The 12,799-nt window shown below is 48.4% G+C and overlaps 1 protein-coding gene across 1 annotated transcript; it reads left to right on the forward strand.

Moving 5' to 3' along the window:
• The first annotated feature begins 1,356 nt into the window (after positions 1-1,356).
• On the forward strand, positions 1,357-2,882 carry S100A12 (S100 calcium binding protein A12). The gene is made up of 3 exons (XM_081224546.1): positions 1,357-1,438; positions 2,005-2,162; positions 2,629-2,882. The coding sequence occupies exons 2-3, from the start codon at positions 2,025-2,027 to the stop codon at positions 2,767-2,769; spliced, it is 279 nt and encodes a 92-aa protein (XP_081080672.1). The 5' UTR covers positions 1,357-1,438; positions 2,005-2,024; the 3' UTR covers positions 2,770-2,882.
• The last annotated feature ends 9,917 nt before the right edge of the window (positions 2,883-12,799 follow it).

The following is a 12,799-nucleotide window of genomic DNA, read 5'->3' on the forward strand; positions in this document are numbered from 1 at the left end:
AATTTATGGCATTAGGACACAAACTGGAAGAAAAAGGTCAGGGTCTGATATAAGATTGTGTCATTTACCAAAAATTAGGTTTTTTACAAAAAGTATGAGCATGTATTATTATTATTATTTTAAAAATAAATTTATTTGTTTATTTTATTTATGGCCGTGTTGGGTCTTTGTTGCTGCGCGCAGGCTTTCTCTTGTTGTGGCCAGCGGGGGCTACTCTTCATTGCGGTGTGCGGGCTTCTCATTGTGGTGGCTTCTCTTGTTGTGGAGCATGGGCCCTAGGCACACGGGCTTCAGTAGTTGTGGCACGTGGGCTCAAAAGTTGTGGCTTGCGGGCTCTAGAGCGCAGGCTCAGTAGTTGTGGAGCACGGGCTTCGTTGCTCCATGGCATGTGGGATCTTCCCGGACCAGGGCTCGAACTCGTGTCCCCTGCATTGACAGGCGGATTCTTAACCAGTGTGCCACCAGGGAAGCCCCAAGCATGTATTATTTTGATAACAAAAAACTATTCTCATTTTAGGGAAAAATTAGAAAATGGCAAAGGTTTTGAAAGTAGACAGTTTTGGATTTGGCACTTAGAAAAATTCCTTAACCTCTCCAAACTCATTTTCTTCATCTGCAAAATGGGGAAACCGTTAGCGCTGTTGGGGTGAAGGCTGTTTGGAGAATTAGGTGAGGGTTTGTGTAAGGCAGTGTCTGGCATGATGTGAGTGCTCAATACATGGTCACTTTTAAAAACACTTAGGGAATTCCCTGGTGGTCCAGTGGGTAGGACTAGGTGCTTTCACTGCTGTGGACTGGGTTCAATCCCTGGTCAGGAAACTAAGATCCCTCAAGCTGCACTGCACGGCCAAACAAACAAACAAACACTTAGACTTTAGTTCAGAACATTTTTAGATCTATGGAAAAATTGAGAAAATAATATAGAGAGTGTCAGTATTTCTGCACACAGTCTCCCCTATTATTAACATCTTACATAGTGTGGTACATTTGTTACAATTAATCAACTGCTCTTGACATGTTATTATCAACTAAGTTCCATACTTTATATTCAGATTTCTTTAGTTTTAAACCAATGTCCTTTTTCTGTTCCCAGATTACATGTCTACTTTGATTGTTTTTTTTTTTTTCTTTGATTGTTTTTATTATCACTCTCACTTTTGTTGTATAGACACTCAGCAAATACCTCTCCCCAGCTCTTCCCTTTCCGGGTAAGAGCCATGCCTGCAGTGAAACTTGTTCTCTTGCAATCTGAGCTGCCCGTTTTGCAGTCAGTGCCGCATGTTTGAAGCGTCTCTTGGGTAACAGAGAAACGTGCCCTATGGTGAATGAGAGAAGTTTCTTCACTCGAGGTCAAAGGTGACACCTTCCTTATAAAAACCTCCCTGGCTCAGGGCTCCTCACCAGTGTTGCTGCCTCCACACTTCTGTGCATTGAGGGGGTAAGTGCCCTTTCCTTGGCTGGGCCTTCAGGGGGCCACTTGACAGGCTGTTGGAAGCTACAACCCCCTGCCTGCTGGACCTGCTCTGGGCTGACTGCATTTTGGGCCCAAGGATGCCAGCTCTTGCTCTGCTAGGAAGACCCAGTCTCAGGACTTGGGGATGGCCAAGGTGGGTGGGGTGGCTGACATCTGTAAGGGCCCTAAAGTACCAACATTTGGGGGAAAGGGAACAGCCTGGCCAACCACAGCATCCTTCTCAGGTGAGCTTGAGTGATTAACACCCTCTGAACTATAGTCCCCAGGAGACGGGGGGACATGGAACACCGCGACAGTTAAGGCTGATTCTTTTAGACTTTAGGCGGTATTCTATGTCCTTCTCCCCTCATCCTATCCGCAAATGAGAACGTTCACCGTGGATCAAACACAGAGCAGAGAGACCGCAGAGCAGACCCAGGGGTAGTCATCCCTTGTCTAAACCTTTGATATGGAAAGAGAGGAGAGAGTGGAAGTGCTGTGGGGTGGGGGAGGAACTGCTCCTTGATAAGACCTCCCTTGTCTCTTTGAAGGTGAATGTGAAGTTAGGGAGATGACGAAACTGGAAGACCACCTGGAGGGAATCATCAACATCTTCCACCAATACTCCATTCGGCAGGGGCATTATGACACCCTCAACAAGTATGAGCTGAAGAAGCTGATCACAAAGGAACTTCCAAATGCCCTCAAGGTACGTGACGCCCCTTTCTTGGCAAAGTTGCCCGACCCCTTGCACTGAGGGCAGTGGCAAGGCCTGATGGATGATGGTGGGACAAGGGGTGGGTTCGTCCCAGTTTGAGCTTCCAAGGATGTCTCCCCCCACCCCCCCACCAGCTGTGGGACAGGGGCTCTGCCTCCGTCTCTGAGTAACTCCCACCATCACCTTAAACTCTGCTCCTTTCTGTCTTTGTAAAGTGGAGAGAGGCAGGGCAGGGCGGGATTGGATTGCTGAGCTACACAGCATCTTCCCAGTTAAGACTTGATTCTAGGATGGCCCAAGACAGCTGCTTCTCTCTGTCTTCTGTTTTCTCACATTGGATTCTCCCACATAGTTTTGGCTAATGAGTTAGCGTTCCCAGGCTTCCCCAAGCTGAGTTCTGAGGGATTCGAGGCCTGGAAAAAGGGGAGCTCACTGTCCCTGCTTTCCCTTCTCCAAGAACACCAAAGACCAACCTTCCATTGACAAAGTATTCCAAGAGCTGGATGCTGATAAAGATGCACAGGTCACCTTTGAGGAATTCGTAGTCCTGGTGTCCAGGGTGCTGAAGACTGCACATGAGGCTATCCACCAAGAGTAGAAGCTCTGATGGGCTCTTCCCAGCAATGTCCCCAAGAAGACTTTCCCTTCTCCTCACTGAAGTTTGCCTTGCCTGAAGGAAGCGAGAGTTAATAAAAGTACCCCTGAACTGTTCTTAACAGTGTCTGTGTACTTTTTTCTTTCACAAAACTTGATTCTTCCTCACCCCTGCTGTTCCGACAGTCCCCATTTAGACCTCTGAGAACCCCTGCTCTGTTCATTTGTTCACCAATAATTTATTAAATGTCCCCTATTTGTTTATTTATTCATTTATTTAACAAATATTTACTGAGCATCTATAATAGCCAGAGACCAAAGACGTGAAGTCCCTGTCCTCTTGGGGCTTGCATTCTATTGGGGAGGGGATAGAAAATGAACCAACAGACAAACCACTAGGTATTAGCATAAAGATATATCATATAGTACACTGGTAGGTAATGATAAGTGATATGAAGAAAGCTAAAGCAAGGAAATAAGGGGCAGAGGGAAGGACAGGGATACTGGTTTAAATATGATAATTGAGGGATGTGTTTGAGCAGAAATCTAAAAGAAAGGAAGGAGAGCAGCTTGCGGATGTCTGTGGGTAAAGAGTTCCCGCAGAGAGAGGCTGAGGCCCTGAGATGGGCATGTGTCTGACCTGCTCAAAGACCAGCACAGTGATGGGTGCAGATCTGAGGTGGGGCTGGTGGGAGAACAGAGCCTGCAGGAAACAGGGAGCAGGGAGCAGGGGCTTACAGCCTGTGGGGAAGACCTTGGACTTTGCACCAGGTGTGCTAAGGAGCCACAGGGGATTTTGAGCAAGGGAGTGAGATGATTGATTTCACTTATGTTTCCTGTATGGGCCATGAAACTTGGGGCTGAACTTTGAAAGGGTGTGGGAAGAAGAGAGACAGGACAAGGGGGAGAGCATGAGCTCTGTCCAGCACAGGATAAGGGGAGGTAAGACTTCTTGGGCCAGGCTCCCTCCCCATGCTGGCCTAGTCCAGGTTCTTTGTGAAATGTTCCCCTGGGACTAAGCTGCTCTCCTTCTGTGCTCTTCTCTCCTGCTGTGATTTTGTATCCACTAATGAGCTTATTTGTTCTATGTCCGTCTCCTCAATGGATGGGGGTGTGTGAGAGTAGGTGCTGGGTCTCTAGCAACAGCACTGTGCCTGGCATGCAGTAGGTGTTTCAGAAATATCTCTTACAAGGATGAATGTATGGAAGTCAATAGGCTATTGATTTGATTCCCTATAAATGGTCCAGAGGGAAACAGGAGGGAGTGTGGTCTCTGAGGACAGGAATAATCTCCCTAGGGGGCAAGTGTTGGGTCACTATTCCCTGGTGAAAAGTGCATTCAGTCTGAATGGGCAGAAGTCACTGGGGACCTCCCTGCCCACCAAACCCTGTTTGGTGCTGAGTCAGGTCTGGGATAGATGGGGTGTCCCTTTAGTCCAGAGGTCAAGAGGTCCATTTTGTCAAGATGTCAGAATACCCGTATGTTATGGGCTGAATGTTTGTGTGCCCTCCCAAATTCACTTGTTGAAGCCCTAAACCCCCGTGTGATGGTATTTGGAGATGGGGCCTTTGGGAGGTAATTAGATTAGGTCATGAGGGTGGGACCCTCGTGATGAGATTAGTGCCCTTATAAGAAGAAGAATAGAGAGAGATTTCTTTCTCTCTCCATGAGCACACAGCAAGTCTACAAGCCAGGAAGAGAGCCCTCCCCAGGCCCCCAACCATCGTTGGCAGCCTGATCCCAGATGTCCAGCCTCTAGAACTGGGAGAATAAATGTCTGTTGTTTAAGCCATCCAGCCTATGGCATTCATTCTCACAGCCTAAGCAGCCTAGGACACCCCAGTCGCAGCAGCCAGGGCACAGCCTTGGGCTCTGGCAGATGCACCAGCGGCTGCTCCCCTGCCCCCTCCTCAGCAGGAGGGACAGGCCAGGAGGGCAGAGTGTATGATGACATTTTTAAAAGGTGAGGTAACTTGCTGGAGCCCAGGTATGACTGATATGAGGAAAAGTGAGAAGAGAAGCTTTATATTGGGGCAGAGGTGGGTTTGTATTTTGGTTTATTTGGTGCAAAGCTAAGTGGAGATGATGCACAGGAAGCTGGGATTCAGGACTGAGGCCAGAAAGTGACAAGTCCTGGCCACAGAAGCCCCAGGGCTGGAGGTCTGCTGGACCGTCCAGCAGAGGAAACTACTGTGTCATGAGATGTGGATCTGAGGCAAAGCTGAGGCAGGAGGGGAGTGTGGAAAGTATACGAGGAAGCAGGAGCCTGTGGAGACCCTCTCCTGGGGATGGGGCAGGGGGAGAGGCTGAAGATGAGGGTGGAGTGGGATTGGCCAAAGATGAAGGAATTCAGGACACAGAGAAGGCGGTCTTGGAATGGCCCAAGCCTGGAAGGCTTCCATCACTGAATGAGAAAGGGGGACCATTCAGGGAAAGCCCTCACTTGCTGAGTGACCTTGGGAAAAACACTTTGCCTCTCTGGATCTCTGTCCTCATTTTTGAAGAATTCAAAGGAATTTGGTGAATTCATTTGAAGAGTTTAGACTAGGTGAACACTCAGGTGTCATCCAATTTTAATGTCCTGAGATACTCGGATGGGATGGAGGACTTTGAGTAGGATCTAGAAGGATGAGAATGAAGTTATATTTGGGCACTGAAAAGGTAGTGGCCCAAGTATGAAGATTAAAGTTATATTTCTGGATTCAGATCCTAGTTTTACCACTTACTAATTGCGAGACCTTGAGCAAATTACTTAAAATCTCTAAGCCTCAGTTTCCCCATCAATAAAATGGGAATAACAGCAGCACCTTTCCCAGAGTTGAGGTGAGGATTAGATAACCTAGCAACACGTGTAAAGCACTTAGCACAGCATCTGATGCTGAGTAAGCACTCACTAGGTATGAGCATTAATAGTAAAATACTAATTTATATAGGAGGTTTTAGTTATAGCTGGTCAGCTATCTTCTCTCTGCTGCAGCCACAACAGGTAAAGCTTATTTTAAACCAAAGCACAGATTTAGGTTACACTTTAGGGATAACTTGGATAAATTGACCAGTATTAGACAAGTAACTAAGGGCAGTTAGGTGCTGTCTTTCTCTAAAGGCCTTTAAACGAAAGGCTAGAGCAATAAGCTGTGCCCTTGCTTAATGCATTCATGTGTATCTGTGGCCACTCTGATGTATATGGTAATATTAGCATCTGGTAAAAACCAGCAACCAACCAACCAACCAACCAACAAACCAGCAACCAACCAACCAACCAACCAACCAGCAACCAACCAGCCATCCAGCCAACCAACCGACCAGCCATCCATCCAGCCAGCTAGCCAACCATCCATCCAGCCATCCAGTCAACTAACCAACCAACCAGCCAACCACCCAACCAACCAGCCAACCACCCAACCAACAAACCAACCAACCAATAAGAACAAAAGCGAGCACATTTGCTATTGTGAAAATAATCACAGCCATGATTTTGTTTCAAAATAACCAACTGAACCACAAATTGAACTTCAATCATATTTAGAAAAATGTTAAGGTTCCCCAAACGTGGTCAAAATCCATCAGTTGGAGAGGCACCCAAAGCTGATGAAAAGAGCCTTCAACCTGGAATAAAATGTACTAGGTTAGCCTCCCGGCTCAACTGCTTCTTGGATCTGTGAGTTTGAGCAAATTACCTTGCTTCTCTGAGCTGGTCTCTCATCTTTAAAGTGCGATGTTTGGACCAGGTGATCTCTGGTGCCTTCATCAAAATGCAGAGCCTGGTCCCTGGGCGATGGCAGGTATCACGAAACAAGCAAACAGACACGAGGACAGTTAGAACCACAGGACCACAGAGATTGGACATGTCCTCTCCAGCACCTTGCCATTGACCTCCTGTCCACTGCCATGAGCCCTAGTCTCCAGCCATTCCAGAACGTTCTCCAGTTTCCCCATGGACTGTCAGACTTCTTTGATTTTGCACCTGCTGTCCTACTGTTCTCTTTGTCTGAAGTGCCCTCTTTTCCCTTCATTCACATTTAAAAAGTGTCTGATACTCTGCTGTAGTTACCAGGCTACCGGGCCCTTCTTTGGCTCTGGAACTCCTGCTTACCCACCAAGGCCCAATCCAAATGGCACATCCTCCAGGGAGTTCTCCTGCTCACGCCCCCTCCCATATTTCCACCTCTGATCCAGAGTGGCTTTCAACTTGGGGACTGTAGGACTTACTTTCCTGTCCTGCCGACAGGCTGCTTTGGGGATGATGAGTCTGACAGAGCCCTCTGGGCAAGAGAGTTAGTATGTGATAAGGGACACCAAGCCACTCTCTCAGGTGCTCTGTGTGCACCCATGCCCTTCAGGAGGACGTTGCAGGCCAGTAGGCTGTTGCACATTGCGAGTCAAGCCAACTTGCATAATGGGGCTTTGGAAGTCAGGAGAAGGATGTGGATTCAATGCGATGGCTACAGGGACCCCCTGGTGCAAGAATGGCTAGGATTCTTCATTTAACTTGGTCAATATAAGTCTTCAAAGTTAAAAGGAAGCAAAGCAGGCTGTTAAGGGCAAGGGCCTGACTTCCTATGCTTCTCTGATTTCTCTCATTACCTAACCCAGCCCCAGGCAAGCAGAACCCTCGCCCTTTCAGCATTTGTCTGAGGAATGTTTCCTTAATCCTCCCTCCCCCGCAGGTGCACTCGCCCAAGAAGACAGAAGAAAAGCACCTCCTCTGGGCTCCCAGGGCGTCTGGTGCATATCACCGTTGCTTTTCTTTTGGCCACAACGTAATATTGAAAATAGCTATTTAGGTGTCTGTTGCCCCCATTAGGTTGAAGGCTCCTTGAGGGCAGGGGACATAGCAGAGTGTTTGACACAAAGACTGGGCTCAATAAATCCCTGCAACAGCCTCCAACCTGGTCCCCAACCCCTCATCCACACAACAGCCAGCGTGATGTCCAAACATAATTCATGTGTCACTACCTGACGAAGACCCTCCAGACCTTCTCCCGTGCTTTTTGTCACCCAGGTCTCATTTCCATTGTCACCTCCCCAGGGAAGCCCTGTCTGGTTCCCCAGCCCAGCTAGTAGTTGTTCTAGCACATCTTCCTCTTGCAGTGGCGCTCATACCCACCTGGAATGATCTATTCTTTCTTCCTCCGTTTGTTTCTTGCCTGAGTCTCCCTAAGCATAAGCTCCAGCCGAACAGGGACCTGCTGTGTTTTATGGGCTTGTGACAGTGTCCTGCCTACAGGGGTCCTTTAATGAATGAATAACTGACGAATGTTGGTTTAGTAGAATTGAGTTACTGTTTGCTAACTGAAGGGGCCAACAGCTAAAAAGTGAGATGCTGGTGATGGAGGGTGGGGGGAAGTGGCAGCAAATATGCCCCATCACAGAAGGCTTTGGAGACCTTGCTGTGGAGAGGACACGCTCCCGCTTCTCTTTTCCAGGCTCAATACTCTCAAGCCCTTCAACTGTTTCCCTTTGTGATTTTTCTCCTTCCATTGTTAATGGACATCTTGAAAGCTGAGCATCTTTTGTTTTGCAGGCATCATCCCTGGTGAGATGTGACCCTGAGTTACATCTCAAAGGCATTCCCTCCCTGGCAGCACCCAAGCACCTTGGGACTGCACCTCAGCCCTGAGACCAGGAGGGCAGAAAGCAGCAAGTGAGGGAGAGACTCAGGGAGAGAATGTAGGAAGGGAAGATAGAGAAAGAGAGGGACAAACCAAGAGGGAGAGGGAGAAGAGAGGAGGGGGATGGACGGAAGTGAGCTGGGTTGCCCCGTGCCCCAAGCCGGAATCCTGCCAACTTGATGCACCCGTCCGGGGATCACCCTCCTCTTTACCCCTCGCCTCAGGTCTTGGCAACAGTCCCCCCTCACTGTACAATCTCACCATACATGTGACAGTTTTGGGTACATGGGCAAAAGTGGGAGAGTTCGCAGAGAAAAGGGAAACCCTGGGACGCTCACAGGAGGCCAGCCCTCCCCTGGTGTCCACCTTCCCTGTCTTGTGTGTGCAGTGGGGACCTCTGAGGACAAGGGTTGGGGGTCCAGTTTGGCTAGGAGGATGACCTGAGTCTTGGGGTAGAGGAATTGTTTCAGGCCTGAGTCCCAAGAGGCAACAGGACTTGAGCAACAAATTGTTTCAGTTCTGTTGTCACTTTGGTAATTGGAGTGTCAAAATCTACGACCCAGGGCTTTCTAAACCATGTTTTCAGCAATTGCTGGAAGGGGGCAGGGTGTTGAGGTTGGATTCTGGAGTTTCCTTCACAGAAGGGCTTGTGTCAGGCTTGTGTAACATTGCCTCAGCTGGCTGGGGAAACCTGAGGCATTTCTTTCCGGCAAGGTCTTAGGAAACAGTACACAATTCTCTTCTTCCTCTAGGGGTTGTGGGGCACGCCTGCCTTGCTGACTTGGGGCCTGGGTAGTTTGAGAGCCTGGCTGAAGGCATCATCTTCTCTGAGAAGCACCACCTCGGGCTCTCCTAGCCTCACCTGGACTATCGCAACAGCCTCCTAACCTGTCTCATTTCCATCCCAAATTATCCCACACACCACAGACAGACTTTTGTAAAATACAAGTATGATTATATCATTTTCCTCCCCAAACCTCCACTGCTTCTGTCCTCCGTTCTCCAGCTGAAATTGTAGCTCCGTGGCCTAGTGTCTGTCCCTCTCTCCTCTGCATCTCCCACCTCCCCCTCTTCCACCCCCAGGGGTCCTCATTGTTGCTCAAACCCCACATCTGACCACGTCCAGGCCTTTGCACATGTGCTCTCCTCCTTCTGAAGCATCTGCACTTTTTTCCCCGGGATGCCTGTGGCCACCAGACTTAACTCACCCCCCCAGGGAGGCTGCCCAGCTGAAGGACAGCCCTCCTATCTCTAAGCCCTACAGAACTTTATCCCTTTCTGGCCTTTCATTTTTTATATCAGAATCATTTGAGGAGCTCTCTTGTCTGCCCTGCAGTCCTGGGAGTTCCTTAATGACAGAATGAAGCCATATTTATCATGGGGACCCCTCAGAGCATTATACAGAGCCCAACATACAGCAAGTCTGCAGTTAATGTCTGCTGAGTGAATGGAGGAGACAAATGCGTGGATGCTATAAGAATTCATCTCTGTGCCCATTTCTGGAAGCATTTCTTACCACCCAGGCCCCAGAACATGTTCTGAGCATTGTTAAGCCTCTGGGCAGCGTCCAGCAGCTGCCACTATACTTCCTCACCATGCCTAGAAAGATACACAGAGGTTCAGGTTCCACTGCCAAGGAGGACAACTCCCTCTTACAGGAACTGAGGGACAGGTATCTGACAACAGGCTTTCTCTATTCTTTAATCACCGTTATGCTGGGGAAACCCCAAAGCTTTTGTTCCTTGAAAGGACTCATTAATCCTAGAGGTAATCAGCAATTTTCACTTGGAGTGGGAATCTTAACCTTCACCCTGACACTCTATTCTTTACCTGAGGGAAGAACCCAGCTCTTCTCTACTCAATAGAACCAGTCTTTTTGGGGGTGAAGGGGACTAATGGGATGGAAGGGCTAAGTCATCTCAATCAGCTCTTTTAAGAAAATCCTACAGGGCTTTGTGAAGGTGGATTGCTGTAGACCTTCCCACGGGGCCTAGAACAACCTCCTCCTCTCAGACCAAGCTAGCAGAGAGATAGGCAAAAGGGGGAACCCTTGGGATCAATGAAGCTCTGTCCCCTGCCATTCTGATGCCCAGCAGCTCCACCATCTCCTGGCCTCCAGATCGCCAGACCAAGGGCGCACTCTTCATGCCCAAAGCAGTCCCCACCTTACCCTCTCCTCATGCAAGCTCCAGCTTCACCCTCCAGCTCCACAGGGTCCTAGGACCACCCTACTTTCCCTTGTCCATTTGAAATGCTCACTGAGAGCTTTTTCCATGTTGGTACCTGGGGACATGGGACAAATCAGCCATTGTCCCTGCCTCCAGGGCCACTGCCAGACTAGCAGATAAGGGGTTACAGTTCCCTATTGCAAGTGCAAGGGTAGATGTACTGGAGACTTCTACAGGCCTGGAGGAGGAAGCCCCCATGGGCTTGAGGAAGGTGGGTGATCAGAGGAATCTTCATGGAGGTGGTGACATAGGTTCTAGGCCTTCATGGGCCCTAAGGGACTCACTAGAGATCTTAGGGTGGGGAGAGCATTCCTGGTACAACTGTGTAGAGGCTGGAGAAAGCCTGGATGTGATTTTGAAGAAGTGGATGGGTAGCTGCCTGCGTGGAGGTGGTTAGATTTATTCTGCATCCCCAGTGGTGTGGGAGGAAACCGGGGTTAATGCTTGGCAGGCGTGAGGAGACAGATTTTGGCTCCGTGTAATGAAGGACTTTCTAAGTGTCAGCACCAAAGGAGGATGCTCCCTTACCTGGAGGAGTTCAGGCAGAGCTGGGCCAACCGCATGGCAGGGATGCTGGGGAGAATCACTCAAGCATGAGGGTGAGGCAGGTTGGGTTAAACAAATAATGTTCAAACTTTTTTCAAGACAAATCCCTTTATTCAAATGGAAGATTCTAGTGTGCAGCAGATGAAGGCAGAACTGGTAAGACTGAATAAAGCTGATCAGAGTCTCATTCCCTTGCTGCCCTTACCTTCCAATTTGAGATGCCATGATGATATCCAGAACCTTCTGGATTTTTTAAAATACATTTTTATTGGAGTATAATTGCTTCACAATACCATGTTAGTTTCTGTTGCACAAAAAAGTGGATCAGCCATATGCATACACATGTCCCCATATCCCCTCCCTCTTGAGCCTCCCTCCCACCCTCCCTATCCCACCCCTCTAGGTCATCGCAAAGCACTGAGCTGATCTCCCTGTACTATGCGGCTGATCCCATAACTTTTACATTCAGTAGTGTATATATGTCGATGCTAATCTCACTTCGCCCTATGTTCGCCTTCCCTCTCCATGTCCTCAAGTCCATTCTCTATGTCTACCTCTTTATTCCTGCCCTACAACTAGGTTCATCAGTAACATTTTTATTTTTAGATTCCATATAAATATGTTAGCATACAGTATTTGTTTTTCTCTTTCTGACTTACTGCACTATGTATGACAGACTCTAGGTCCATCCACCTCACTACAAATAACTCAATTTCGTTTCTTTTTATGGCTGAGTAATATTCCATTGTATATATGTGCCACATCTTCTTTATCCATTCATCTGTAGATGGACGTTTAGGTTGGTACCATGTCCTGGCTATTGTAAATAGTGCTGCAGTGAACATTGTGGTACATGTCTCTTTTTGAATTATGGTTTTCTCAAGGTAGATGCCCAGTAGTGGCATTGCTGGGTCATATGATAGTTCTATTTTTAGTTTTTTAAGGAACCTCCATACTGTTTTCCATAGTTAGAGCCTTCTGGTTTTGTTTTTGTTTTTTTTTCCAGTGATTGAGGCATTTTATTGAAGCTTTGGCGACTGGTTGTGGGGACATTTTGCTGGTATTAATCCCACCTCCTCTCCCTCCTTTCTCTACACCTCCCCTCAAGAAGGGAGCCTGGAGCATGTGGGGAATTTTAGAACATCTATACAGTCAGTATTTTTTAAGAACCTACCGTGTATCAGCCACCTCTCTAGGTGCTCGGAATAAAGCAGAGAATAAGACAGATGCCATGGACTTGACCTCGTGGATTTCACAGTCTTGTGAGGAAGCAGAGTCATAGACATATTTATGGCACATTGTGATAAGCACTGGTGGGCAGAGGGGTTGGGGGGAGCCTACCCTACCTGAGGTATCTAGTCTTGGCCAGGCCACTGGTAGAACGCAGGCTTCCCAACTGCCAGGCCAGCTCTCTTTCTCCTGCACCAAGCTGCACAGCAGGGACGTAAGGGTGGGTTAGCAGGGCTGTCAGGAGATGAGTCTCCCCACCTATGGGATCCCCCAGGAGCTGGGGGCTTCTGAACCCTTCTCCCCAAGCTCACAGCCTGGAGTGGTTCCTGGAAGCACCCTCATACCCTCAAGTGGGAGCCCGGAAATCCCTGTCGCCACAGCAAAGGTTCTTAGAGCAGGGCCTACACGGTCCACAGC

The sequence above is a fragment of the Mesoplodon bidens genome, assembly GCF_964165515.1.
Source record: "Mesoplodon bidens genome assembly, chromosome: 2".
NCBI lineage: Eukaryota > Metazoa > Chordata > Mammalia > Artiodactyla > Ziphiidae > Mesoplodon > Mesoplodon bidens.

Coding starts and splice junctions, on each gene's coding strand:
- S100A12 (XM_081224546.1), top strand. CDS start 2,025: ATGACGAAACTGGAAGACCACCTGGAGGGAATCATCAACATCTTCCAC. Junction 2,163..2,628: donor AACTTCCAAATGCCCTCAAG/GTACGTGACGCC, acceptor CCCTTCTCCAAG/AACACCAAAGACCAACCTTC.